General features: G+C 40.9%; 1 protein-coding gene across 9 annotated transcripts in view; it reads left to right on the top strand.

Moving 5' to 3' along the window:
- LOC102227300 (myomegalin-like) overlaps positions 1-12845 on the top strand; it is a 46910-nt gene that overhangs the window by 12231 nt on the left and 21834 nt on the right. For 4 of the 9 annotated variants that reach the window (XM_023335966.1, XM_023335967.1, XM_023335971.1 and 1 more), the window contains exon 1: positions 9257-11243. In XM_023335966.1, coding sequence (XP_023191734.1) covers positions 9936-11243 — 1308 coding nt within the window. In that variant the 5' untranslated portion in view covers positions 9257-9935. Of the gene's footprint in view, positions 1-1407; positions 1485-3424; positions 3549-3648; positions 3807-3891; positions 4049-4141; positions 4196-9255; positions 11244-12845 lie in introns of those variants that run through there. The other 5 variants (XM_023335973.1, XM_023335968.1, XM_023335969.1 and 2 more) reach the window with 3 other exon arrangements.

The raw sequence follows: 12845 nt of genomic DNA on the forward strand, positions 1-12845 counted from the left end.
GAATTAATTGAATTAGTATAATCATGATCAGTAGAAGTGATTGTAATATGAGTGACATGTAACTTTTGCATTGATCCTCACCTCTAAACAACATTGGTCAATGGCCACAGCTCCAGAATAAATATTCATGGTTGTGGAGGGAAGCTGTAAAGGTTTTCTAAGAGTTTGGCTGCAGGAGCTGCAGATTTTTTAGATCTTGTTGTTTCTAAACATCACAGTCAGAAAAGACATTAATCCATGATAATATGCAAGAGAAAGATGATTTGATAAACAGTTCTCATCTGCCTGTCAGTGGACAGAATGGAAAGAATGAGTTTCACCATGCCCCCCTTATTAAATCCTCTCTACCCCATCCCCATGTAAGCAAAGCAATTACCCCCTAAATGCCCCCTCTGGGCTCTGGCAGGTAAACAAACTGCGGGCTTCAGCCTCTGGCCCCTATGAGTGAATATCTGAGCTGCTCTGAATTCCCCAGGTCTAAATATAAAAGCCATGACAGCACAGTCAGATGTCCTGCTGTACCGATGACACGTAACACCCATCGGTGCTGATTTACACAGCAGAGAGGCCACAGCATAGTGGGAGAGTCTGAGGAAACAGAACTGCTTTTTTATTTACACAAGTAAACGCTTCAGCAATGAAATGTGTGTTTTAGACAAAATTGCATGAGGTGTGGAGTCTCACTGAGAGATCTTTGTTCCATGTAACTGTGCATAAAACATTTTTATCCAAAGGAGTTTTGGCCCATATATTATCAGTATTTTGAAAAACTGTAATTCGTCGCAGGTTTTTGCCAACTCTCTGCAAAATAGGTATAAAAAGATGAAAAGATAATGTTCAAATTTAGTTGTAAAGTAAAATGTGACAATACATCAAGATAATTACATCAGTTCATGTTTACATTCAGATAAAAATTTGTTGAAGTTTATAAAATGACACAACCTAGCCTGACTTTAATCTGAATAAGTAAACGTTTATGGGACCGACTGGCTAAAAAACACAGATTTTCAGTGGCGAAATGACCTCAAGTAGTTTGAAGTAGCTGAAAGCAGATGCTTAAATAAACTGTATAGAAAACATGTTTTTTCTGACAAACTGGCCTCAGTTACACCTGTTCTGTGAGGAGGAATGGGTCAAAATTACAGTAAACTATTGTGAGAGGGTTGTGGAAGCGTATCCAAAGCATTTAGTCCAAGCCCGTCTGAAAGGCAATTCTAATAAATACTAAGGCGATATATGTAAAGGGATAAAGAAAGTAAATAGAATCACTTTTACTTTATTATCATTATTAATGTTGTTATCATCATTAAATCATTAAGGCAAATAAAGCCTTTAGCTTTATTTGCAGATATTAGAACAAACATTGTCAGGTTTATTTCATTGCTTCTTGCTTTCCATCTGTTGCAGAACATCGAGCTGAAGGTGGAAGTAGAGAGCTTGAAGAAGGAGCTCCAAGAGAAACAAGAACTTCTGGACAAAGCCCTGTGAGTTTGCAAATATTCCTCAATGTTAGTTCTGGCTGAACAACTACAGCCTTAGAATTAATTCATTAAATTCAGCTGTAGTTGCTGAGGTCAAGATGTACTTTATCCAAAGATGTATAATTATGTTACGGAAACCTGAATCTGCTTACTATTGTCTATGATTTGCAACATATTCGTGTCCTGACTGTTGTAACACCCAGGATTTATAATTGGACTGCTTGGCACACAGGATTTCTTAGTAAAATGCCCCTCCCTGACCCGGATGTACCCCGCCTCTCGCCCATTGACCACTGGAGACAGGCACAAGCTCCTCCATAATTCTGTTATATTATAAATTACAATCATATTACAAATAGTAAAGGATTAAAGTGATCCAGCCACTTTCCAGACTTTTGGTTTTCTTATTTCCACACCATCATTTATAGCCGCCAAAAGACTGACGGGCCAAAATTACTTAAGCAGCATCCCTGAGGCTTCCCTTCACACAAGGGCAGTCGTCTGTAAGACACACACTTAAACTGCTTACACGGGTTCAAAATATCCCAGTTATCGAAGCCGCTGCATGTGGCGGACGGAGTTAAAAATGTTCGTAGAGAGCGTCTGGGGCAGGGTTTGTGGCGACAGCGAGGCGCGGGCCATTCTGGGATACAGTTGTTAACTAAGTCACACAGACAACTGGAGGAGTGAGGGACGCTCACCAAGAGTGATGTAATATTATCAAGAAATGTTACACCACTTTACAAGGTCAAGTTTTAATCAATTAGATGCAGGTTCTATAGGGGTTTGTGCATTACAGCATGAACTCATCTTGGTAACAAAAGGTCTTGAGTTGAAGTAAATCCCACATTTTTCAAATACCTTCAGAATGACAATGAAAGTGTTTCATATTCACCATTATTCATGGTGATCGCACCACTATGCGATCACCGTGAATAGTGATAATCGCTGTCATAACGGCCGTGACACTCACTTTATCTCTGCTATAAGTGGCCGTCTGTAAGGATACACCAGCAGCCGGCAGCAGACAGAAACATGGTGACATAATATCTTCACTTGGCCCTCCATGATGTCTCCATCATGTCCTAAAACTGACCCTTCTGATATACAGTATGTGTGCACTGTTAAACAATGAGGACCTTATACTGTCATCATTTGCAGGCAAAGTAACTGATTACAGTATACATATTTTAGATTAAAGAGTCAAAATGTAAAACTCCATGTAACATGAAAACTACATAAAAATAGAGTCTTGCTAAGTATCTTTCAAAAACTGGAAGCCCCTTAATATTGGGAATTTCAATGATGTCTGTTACTTATCTTATTAAGGCCCATAAAATGTAGCATTCTCTTTTGACAATGTAACGTAAACAGAGACATCAATAGAGGCGTCTTTTCACCTTTTATTTTTTCAACCAAATGGACATGTCATTTAGATGTCTCGGTTACATTTGGCTTGAGGGCGGAGAAACTGAACACCACTATTTACTGCATAAAAACTCCAGAAGCAAGAAGTAAACATGCAGCCTTAGCACAAAGAGCTCTGTGGGGAAAATGAGCTCCAAGAGATGTGATTGAGCCTCCTGAGAAGAATGAGTCCATACTGGATGGAGTGCAGCAGAGAAACTAAAATGAAAGACGTTCAATCGCCATGTTTTTCTTTAGGTTCTGCATTTAAAAGTTAGCTGAGGATTTTATTAAATGGATAACTTAACCATTTTGGCAACACTGAAAAGGATAAAATGTGATGCTTTATCAAACAATATTCATTTATAATCATTTTCTTACAGAATGAGGGAAACGCAGAACAAGTTTCATCAGATAAATGAAGAATATTAGCATTTTGGAAAACAAAAGATAATAGAAATGAATCCTGTGTATATTGACCTCTTTATTTTGTCTTCTGATGGCTCTATTTTTTTTTATTTTGTTCACTCTTGCAGCACAACAGCAGAGAGCTTGACCAACAACAATGAGGCAGAGCTACAGAGGCGTTGTCAAGAGAGACAGCAGGAAATCGACCACATGCAGCAGGTGCTTGAGACGAAAATTCAGCTCTTGCAGGAGGTTGGTGTGGTCCGCCAGACCTGTCCCTTGGTGTACATCTCACGCATGAGCCTCATTTTAATGAATCTAAGATGTGTCTATGTGGTTGTTTTTTTTTTAGGAGGCCCAGCTAGCACGTAGTGAGGCCGAGAGAATGGCCTCGCTGGCTGGATCACATTCTCACGCCTCCCTCGTTTCCCTGGACGCCACCATGGAGGACATCCCTGAGGACGAGAGATCTCCAAACATCCTGTTCCCGTCCAACACCAACAAAGACAGGTACAGAACATCAAAGAAGACATAGAAAGAAGTACTCATATGAATCCCTCTTTACCATTAACGACTCCTCTCTGTTTACCCTCAGGTTTATAGAAGAACTGACTAAAGAACTTCGCTCCAAGGAGGCTCTCATCACGGAGCTGTGTGGTGAGAAAACGATGCTCACACACAGGGTTGGAGAGCTGGAGGAACAAGTTCAGGATCTGTCTTCTTCTCTGTTGCAGAAGGACAAGGATGTTGAGGTAAATTTAGTTTTTCCTTCAAAAAAATATGTCTCACAAGCAGAAACTCGTGTAGGTTTTGGGTTGGAATATGATCTGTTCTCTGTTCGACAGTTTTACCAGGAGGAGCTCAGTCAAGAGAGGCTTCGCATCGAACAGGAGATGCAGGTTAGTTCTGTTTTGCTTGGGGATTTGTTACAACACTGGATCATTTAGCCTTGGTATCGTTCCTCCCACACAGTTCTGAACAAAAACTGATTTCAGGCATAAGCAAAGGTTAATATGAGTGCTACCTACAAAACAATATAAAAGTCGTTTGTAGAAAAGAAATCTTGAGGAAATAACGTAATTTGGTGTTTTTACTTAATAGGAAACCAGACATACTTTGTATTTGAAAGCACTGAATTGATGTAATACTCATAGAGGCCTCGCCCACAGCTGACGAACCTGTTCAAGATGTATGAAAAACCTTTTTTAAAAAAACATTTAAACCTGATCAGATTGTCTATGAATTTTTAATTAGTGATGTATGAATTTCATTGAGAAATTATTGTGACATTATCCCACTTTTCAGAATGGGAAAGACAAGAGAGACAGCAGCTGACATAAGGCAGATATGTGATGATGTTAGGTGCATAAATACTTGCCTAAACTTGCACATATCTGCAGTTGCAGCAATAATCCAAAAAAACTGAAACAACTGGCAGTATGGCAAGACAAGAGAAAGGCCTGAGTTTATCTTGTCCCCTCAGTAAGGAGGATGTATGGAAGATAAAGAAAGTATTTAAAGTGTAAAGTTGAGGAACTTCAACAAAAAGTGACATCTAGCGGTCACCAAGTCTCCATAATATCCATCTATGTACATGCCAAAGTTCTTTGAGAGGCATGCTGGAATTTAATATTTATTTTCTGCCATCGCAAACCTGGCACTTTCCCTAAAACTGTTGTTTTTTGGTCAGATGAGACAAAGTTTGGGCTTTTGAGAAAACTGAGGATCTTGGACTCTTGATTCCCTGAAGCGAGGTTGCCCAAAGTTCAACCCTTGGAATAATTTAGTCTCAGTTGAAACATTATACCAATTGAGCCCTCCAGCCAACAAATTAAAATATTCTCAAAAAGGAAAATTTTAAATACAGCACAGAGTATGTTTAGTTTATTTATCACACTTTTTGCTTTTGCTTCAATTTAATAGCAAATAGGACCACAAACATTAAGCAACGTTTACTCAAATCTAATTCTTGTCACTTTCAACCTGTTACTTTTGACTTACATGGCAAAAATCTTGAACACCATTAAAGAGATTTCTGAGGAGGAATGGTCAAAGCTGCCTGTTTCTTTTTGCTCTGAACTTGTGAAATGCTATAAAACAAGAGCAAGTTCTATCCCTTTGGTTAAGAAAGGGGAAAACCAAGTGACCCCTGTTAGATTTATCTTAAATGTCTACTATGAGATTATGCTACAAGAAAACAGGAATTTATTTAAAACTTTTTTACATTTTTGCCAGCTGTTCCACATAGCAAGAACCCAGCTATACCAGCTTTGGATAGAAAAACAAAATTGTGTTTCTTTCTAATTACTTTTTAAATAAATCAGGTAAAAAGAAAACTTCCTTGGAGAGACTGCCTCCTTATGGACAAAATAGATAAAACTTCTGCCTATTTCTGATATAAACCTATTTTATTGATTTTTAGTTTTAGTTTAGTTTTGTTTTTGTAACACATTTTTTCCAATTGTGGAAGTTAAACAAATACAAAATTTGAACTATTTTCTAAATTAAATCTTCTTATTTTGCCCAAAAAATCAACATGAAATAATCGGTACAAAAACTATTTAAAGTGCAGGATATTGTCAGACACAAAGGCATCATTTTACAGTAGCTGAAAGCAGCGGTTGTCCGTAGCGCCAGGGGTGAAACAGAGAGAAACGTCCCACAGGACATTTCTGAGCTGAACCGCAGGCTGTCTGTGTGCAGTCTGCTGCAACCATGTTTACTGATTAATATCTGCAGTCCTCTAAAGCTAACAGAAAGCAGCGACGAAGCATAAAAGAAGTGTGCTCTTATGTAGCCTGCTGCGTGTGCTGCATTGTGTCACAGAGGCTTCATCTCATCACAGAAAGTGCCAGAATTTAATTTACCTCTCAAGCTGTTTCTGCAATGACATCTTCAAGGACACACAGCTTTCCTCATACCAAATCAAATCCTGACCACTATTCTCTGCCCTCGCACAGAAACCTGGCTTTATTCTTATAAAATCAAAATCACAATCACGTGATGCGTTTATCTCAGCAGCATAAAGACTTGAGTGAATTTGGTTGTGATCTAAATGTCCCAGCCTTTGTCTCTTGTTGCTGGGCGTGTTTCTCACAGACAGATTTCTATTTAAAGGGTGCCTCTGCATCCACTTTTACTTGTAAATCAATTTAAAATGAAAGATGCAAATAGACCCACCAAACAGGTTCCCAGTTTGAATCTGAAACAAGATGAAAGGACAATGTGCATCTCTGAGTATGGAGAAAACATTAACAAGGTTTTGGTTTATGGTAAGCAACGTGGAAAATAGGAAGGTCATAAGAGTCTGTAAGGGTGTGCAGAGTTTAAATATGATAAGGATATATGATGAGTACCACCTGGCTGGTCAGTATTTATGGTGGCATAAATTTTGTGGCAGCATGAGAGAATAAGAAAGTATAGAAAACAGCGATACTAAACCCTCATCTTTTTGGTCAGCCTCTCAAAACCAGATTTATTATAAAAATTGAAAACTGATTCATCAGAGCTGCTGGTAACTTCAATTTTCTGAGGGAGTCTTCCCAAGGGATCAATAAAGTACAAGTCTAAGTCTAAGTCTAAAAGAAACAAACAAGCATACACTGAACTCAGCTATGAAGAATGACTTGATGAAAACCAAGATTCATTGACTCACTGCAAATGCAACAGGCCAGCTCTTAAACATTTAATGTTTGGTGTAACTTTTCACCTAAAAACTGGTAAGATGTTCAGAAAGGCAAATCTGTAAAAACTAATCTATTCTATTTTGTAATTTTATTTCAAGACAACATAAAGACAAGCAAAATTTCAGGCCCAATAAAAAACATAAGTGCACAGTTAAAAGAAAATCTGCAGATGCACGGAGTCCGTCAGTAAAAGTAGAAAACACACAGCTAATGAGGAAAACAAAGCAAACCGGAGCAATTTTACGAATCACAGGTTTATTATTGTTATTGATTAAATTAGCAGTACATTTTGACAATAAAAGGGGGCCAAAGGTAAATCAAATATATATTATTGTATCCATAAATTATAAAATTATTAGAAAACTAACACTAGTCTGAATAATGTGACAAATAACAGATGATGACAGTTTTGAAATGAAAACAGCTCATCCCAAACCTCTAAATGAAATATTTTGCCCACATGTAAAGCAGAGTTTAAACAAAGTAGAAAACAGAGTTTTTATAGAATTTAGTTCTGAAGGTTTCTTTTTTTATTGTATGGTTTTGTGAGAAACTGCTCGCTTCTGTGTCTGTGTTTGTTCTACATAAGGACAAACAGTGACAGCATTCAGGTTTTCTTTCAGAGAAAGACACCGACATATGGTGTGTGCGCGTGTGTGTGGGCGTGTGCGTCCATGTTTCCATGAAGTGCTCTCTTTCATATTTGCACGAGTGCTGCAGGCACATCCCTGGCTAGCCGTTTAAAGGCTCAGGTTTCAGCTGGGTTGTCAATAGGTCAGGTTGACCTTTGAGTGCTCAGGGACCCCGACACTGATATCAAGTTGTGTTGTTGATTCAGACCGACACCAGCCATACAACCTCATCTTAATTGACCCTCCGGACACGCAGATGTGAATGCTGGGAGGAGAAGGGAGGCAGCTTGAAATGGATAAAAACTCTACACTTTTATCAATGGCCATCATTATAGCAGTTTTACATATACAACCTGGAAAATATGTCATTTACATCCGTCACAAATGTAGCTATCACTTCTAGAGAGATCTGAATTAAGAGGAAGTGCCTCAGTTTCAGTCATTGCCATTATTAAGCAGCATTCAAGCATAATAAAACAGACACATCAAGCAACCTAACACAGAGGGTGAAACATATATGGATGTTGTGCTATAGGAAATTAGTTACTGTGAGGACAAGCTGGGACTCTGAAATAAAGAATAAAGCTCTGATTGTTTGATTATCACATGCAAGTTGTTTGTTTGATGATGCTTCCTGTTGCCATGAAAACAGGGAATGTAGAGGATCGGAATCAGGCACTGCGCTGTAAGCTTTATATATCTATATATATATACTGTATATATATCATTATTAAATGTGCCTGTTTCATATTCCTCCTATGCGGAGTATCGTGAAATTACTGTCATTCAATGAGCCATAATTACAGTTTGAGGACTTTGATGATGGACTATACCACTCGGTATATAAAATAAAGAAAAAAATATTGTAATATTTCTACAGGATTTTAATATATATTGAGTTTAAGCTATGATTTTTATTTAAATTACAATAATTAGATTATGAATATATTTATTTAAAATTTTTATGACATTGTTTGTTGGACACTAGTTGGCACTCTTGTTCCTGTGGCAGTGGATGATTTATTTTTCCTTCCAGCTTTAAGTATCATAATCAGTTCGCTGAAATAATTATATAAGGTTTTAATTGAAACGTCGTTGGTAATACAAATATATATATTTTTTATTATTAATTATTTCAGGCTTGTATTGCCGTTTTATTTAACCTATCTACAATTATTTGACAACTTATTTATTTTTAAACCGTTTCGCTTTTGATCCTCCACTTTTACAGTTTTGCTCTAAAATCATTGGGATTGCGTCTCCCTTGCTCTTCGGGTCACTTGATTTCACCTCGCAGGCTACTGAGCATTTCACCTGTGTATTCAGGCGCACTAATATTAGTCAACACGGCAGGAGCGAAAAACAGACTCCCGACGGGGGAGCGTCACTCTCTCTCTAAAGCAATAACATCAAACGTGATTTAATTCAGAAATGTAGATTTGATTTATCAAGGCGCGTTATTAGCCTAGTTTCCATTCTAAGCGGTATTTGAGGTGATAATTTATCAGAGAAGGTGGGAGAGTAGCTGCACCGGGCTGCTCCACCCCCGCTCCTGCTGCATGGTGCGCTCCGCCGCTGCAGGTCCGTCTCCTCGGAAGCCAAAGCGTTATCTCCCCGCAGAATCTCCTGCACTTTACGGCTGGGTGCCCCTACGTGTAGCCGTCGTTAGTAGCTCTGAAATGAAAAAAACCGGCTTCTTTAGAGACGCATCGAAGGAACGGAGGAGCCAGAGGATCGCCCCATTTACCAGCGTGCCACCGCGGCACGTCCGCGTGGAGGCCGGCGGATCGTCACCGCTCCCCGGTCAGGATGAACCTGTCGGTGTCAGCCGAGCTGTGGTGCTGCAGCTGCTGCTGCAGAGGCGTGTAGGACGGCGCTGCTGGGAAATACAAAACGTCGCTTTACTGACAGCCGGGAGACACTACACAGAGAGAAACCGAGTGTGGTTAAATTAAAGAGACATGCCCTCTTTCTCCGTGCGCCATATTCACGTTGCACCTGCACGTCCTGCGGGATCCTGCACTGATGGATATCTGAGAATCACTTCATCTACGTTTATCCCAATCTTTGCTGTCCCATCTGGAATTACATGTGCAGCCAAAGGAAGTCTACAGGAATTATTTATGCTCTCCTGATTGGATCCAAGCTTGAAAAGACTAAATTAGGACTTTTATTGTTACTTTTTGTTGACTCACAGATCTTAATTTAAGGTGTCTTTTGTCACCCTTAAGGGATCTAAACTGATCTAAGGATCCATCCTCTCATATGTTTGAGTTGCCTGTCTGATATAACCCACTACTTCATATTGGAAAGCCAGGAGAATGCTTGATGTCAAGATGAAGGAGACGTGTAGAATCTGTGGCCGGGAGCTCTGCGGTAACCAGAGGCGATGGATCTTCCACCCAGCCTCCAAACTTAATCTACATGTGCTGCTGTCCCATGCCCTGGGTCGAGAGCTGACCCGGGATGGCAGAGGGGAGTTTGCCTGCTCCAAGTGCACCTTCATGCTGGACCGCATGTACCGCTTCGACACAGTCATCGCCCGAGTGGAGGCCCTGTCCATCGAAAGGCTGCAGCGGCTATTGCAGGAGAAGCATCGACTGAGGCAGTGCATTGGCGGTTTGTACCGGAGGACTAATCCGGAGGAGGGTGCTGTGACGTTCACCGGCACTAATGAAGAGTCTGGAGATGGGATGGTGGATATCTCGGGTCTAACCCATGCAAAGTACTGTGCCCTGCTCCAGGAGGATTTGGTCTACTCTCTGTATGAGTCCTGGGCTGACGATGGGTTGGACTGCCACCATCACCACCACCCTACCTGTTCTGCTGGTCCAGGGTCAGAGGCCACTGGTACAGGCTCACACCACTGTCGACCCAGCACTCCAAGGAGGTGTCGAGGATGTTCCTACTGGCGGGTGGCGGACTCTGACTATGAAGCGGTCTGCAAAGTGCCCAGGAAGCTGGCAAGAAGCACCTCTTGCGGGCCGTCAACCAGATACTCAGCCAGCATTATTGGTGGGAGTGTGACTGGAGGAGATGGAGATGTGGAGAGAAAGAACTTGGACGATTCAGAAGAGGCCCCGTCATCTCGAACCCTGGTCCCTGGGTCTCAGGACGTTTCCCGGACTTCAGACAGTGATCGCACTCTGGCTGGACGAGGCAGCTCCAGCCCATCAGTCGCATCCCTGGAGATGACCGAAGACAACACTCAACCTGGAGCACTGAGAGACAGATCACTGATCTCCTCTGGGGAAGCAGCAATAGACGACCACATATCTGACTCTCTGTCTGAGGAGCACATGGGAGCGACGCTGTCCTCACCTGGGCCCAGTCTTTCTCTGACATTCTGTTTGCTGCAAAGCTACGCAACCTACCGCCCAGTCCAGCACACCAAGGGCAGCAAACTACCCGTCCTCATCCGGCGGAGCTCCAAGAATGGAGGGGCTCGGCTGCGATTCCCAGATCCTCTTCTTGGGATGCCTTATGGAGAGCGAGACAACCACATGCCCACTCCCGAGCCAGCTTTGGTCAGGCTGAATTTGGAAGACGATCACGACCTGAACTTTGCTGACATGGAGGATTTATTGAAAGATTTATACAAGGAGTATCCTCCCCCACCTCCACATCAGGTACTAGACCTTACAGAAAACGGTGCTGCTGCTGAGAGGAACTATTTTATTACTCTGCAGCACCCTGAGTGAATCTGGCTAACAGGCTTCAGTGTTTGACTGCTCACCCCATCCATGAAGAATTACTCCCTTCTCTTTTTTTTAGTTTAAGAAGTTTCATAATCAAGCTGTCAGTAACTTACACTACCCACAGCCTCTCCAAATAGCTTCAGCTCAAGAGGATGTGAGCTGTGGTTTGTGTGTGTGTGATGTGCTTAGACTTCTGTGTGTGGTTATACCACACTTTGCAAGTGCAGTGAGGTTTAAGTAGGCAGTTGCACATGGCATGGCCTGATTCCCTAATGACTGCGTCTGTCAAAAGAGGAAACGGAAAATGAAAGTGCAACCATTTTTTATATTGATCTTAAATATCTCACCGAGATAGACTGAACTTTCTAAGCTGAGACTCTGCGAGTAGATTTTTTTGTAGAAGAGATATTGCATGGCACGTTTGCGGCATTTACACAGCAGATGAAAGCTGACTTTTTAGCCAGTCTTAGCTCTTAAAAATGGCTTGAACTGAAAATGTTCGTAACGTTGGCATCCAACGCCATGTTGGCAGATATTAATGTCTGCACCTTAACAAGAGGCTGTTCAGTTCGTCACGTTTTCCTCAGATAAAACTACAACAAATCTCAGCTCACTCCTATCAATAATCTTCTGTGAGGGGGATGCATTAATTCTCTTAAGCACAGACCGATGACTGAAGTAGGTTAGATAAGGGGAGACATTTAAAGACAGAGTGGCTCCGCTGCTGACCTATTTTCTGGAGACCTTGAGGCAAAGTGAGCCACACAATGTCAGACCTTCTCAGCTCATCTCTGCCCTGGTTTGCTGCTACAGCAACACAATTCAAGGCTTAAATTTTTGTTTGTTTGTTTCTGAAAAAGAAAACAGTGCTTATCTATTAGGTTAAATGATGAACCTCACAACATTCTAACCTCAGTGTTGGTAGAAGTATAAACTATCATGTAATGATGCTTTTATTGAAACACTTTGGGTGCAGTCATGCATGACCGTGCTCACAAACCACTCCAGTGTCTTCTCTGCCTCATGTGGCCCATTAGCTTGTAGAGATGAACAATTAGAGGTTTGTGGCTGATATCCAATCGCGGATATTTTTGCAAAGCTTTAGCCTGCTTTCAATGAAGTCCATCCATTTAAATTTCTTTTTAAGAAGCATAATACAAAAGGATGTAAATTTGGCATGAATTTGCAAGCCAAAAACAAAATGAAGTTGACATTTTGAACTGCCTTTAGAATCTTATATTAGTGGTTTGCGTTATTAGCACAGCTAGCATTACACTGGGCTCCCGGTATTCTTGGGACCTGGAGGCCACAGTCTCCCACAAATAACTAAAATCTGCGAATACTTGGAATCACTGAAAAATTTACATAACTACCTATTTTAATCCTTCAAACACCAAGCAAACCATCTTTGCACTTCCACAGAAACTATTATATACAGTCTTCCTTAACTCCGCTAAGCTAATTAGTGCCAAGAAAAATAAATTGGCTTCCTTCCAAACGCCTACCAATAGCCTGCCAAGTTGCACTGCATCT

Source organism: Xiphophorus maculatus, chromosome 6, assembly GCF_002775205.1.
Source record: "Xiphophorus maculatus strain JP 163 A chromosome 6, X_maculatus-5.0-male, whole genome shotgun sequence".
NCBI classification, from domain to species: domain Eukaryota; kingdom Metazoa; phylum Chordata; class Actinopteri; order Cyprinodontiformes; family Poeciliidae; genus Xiphophorus; species Xiphophorus maculatus.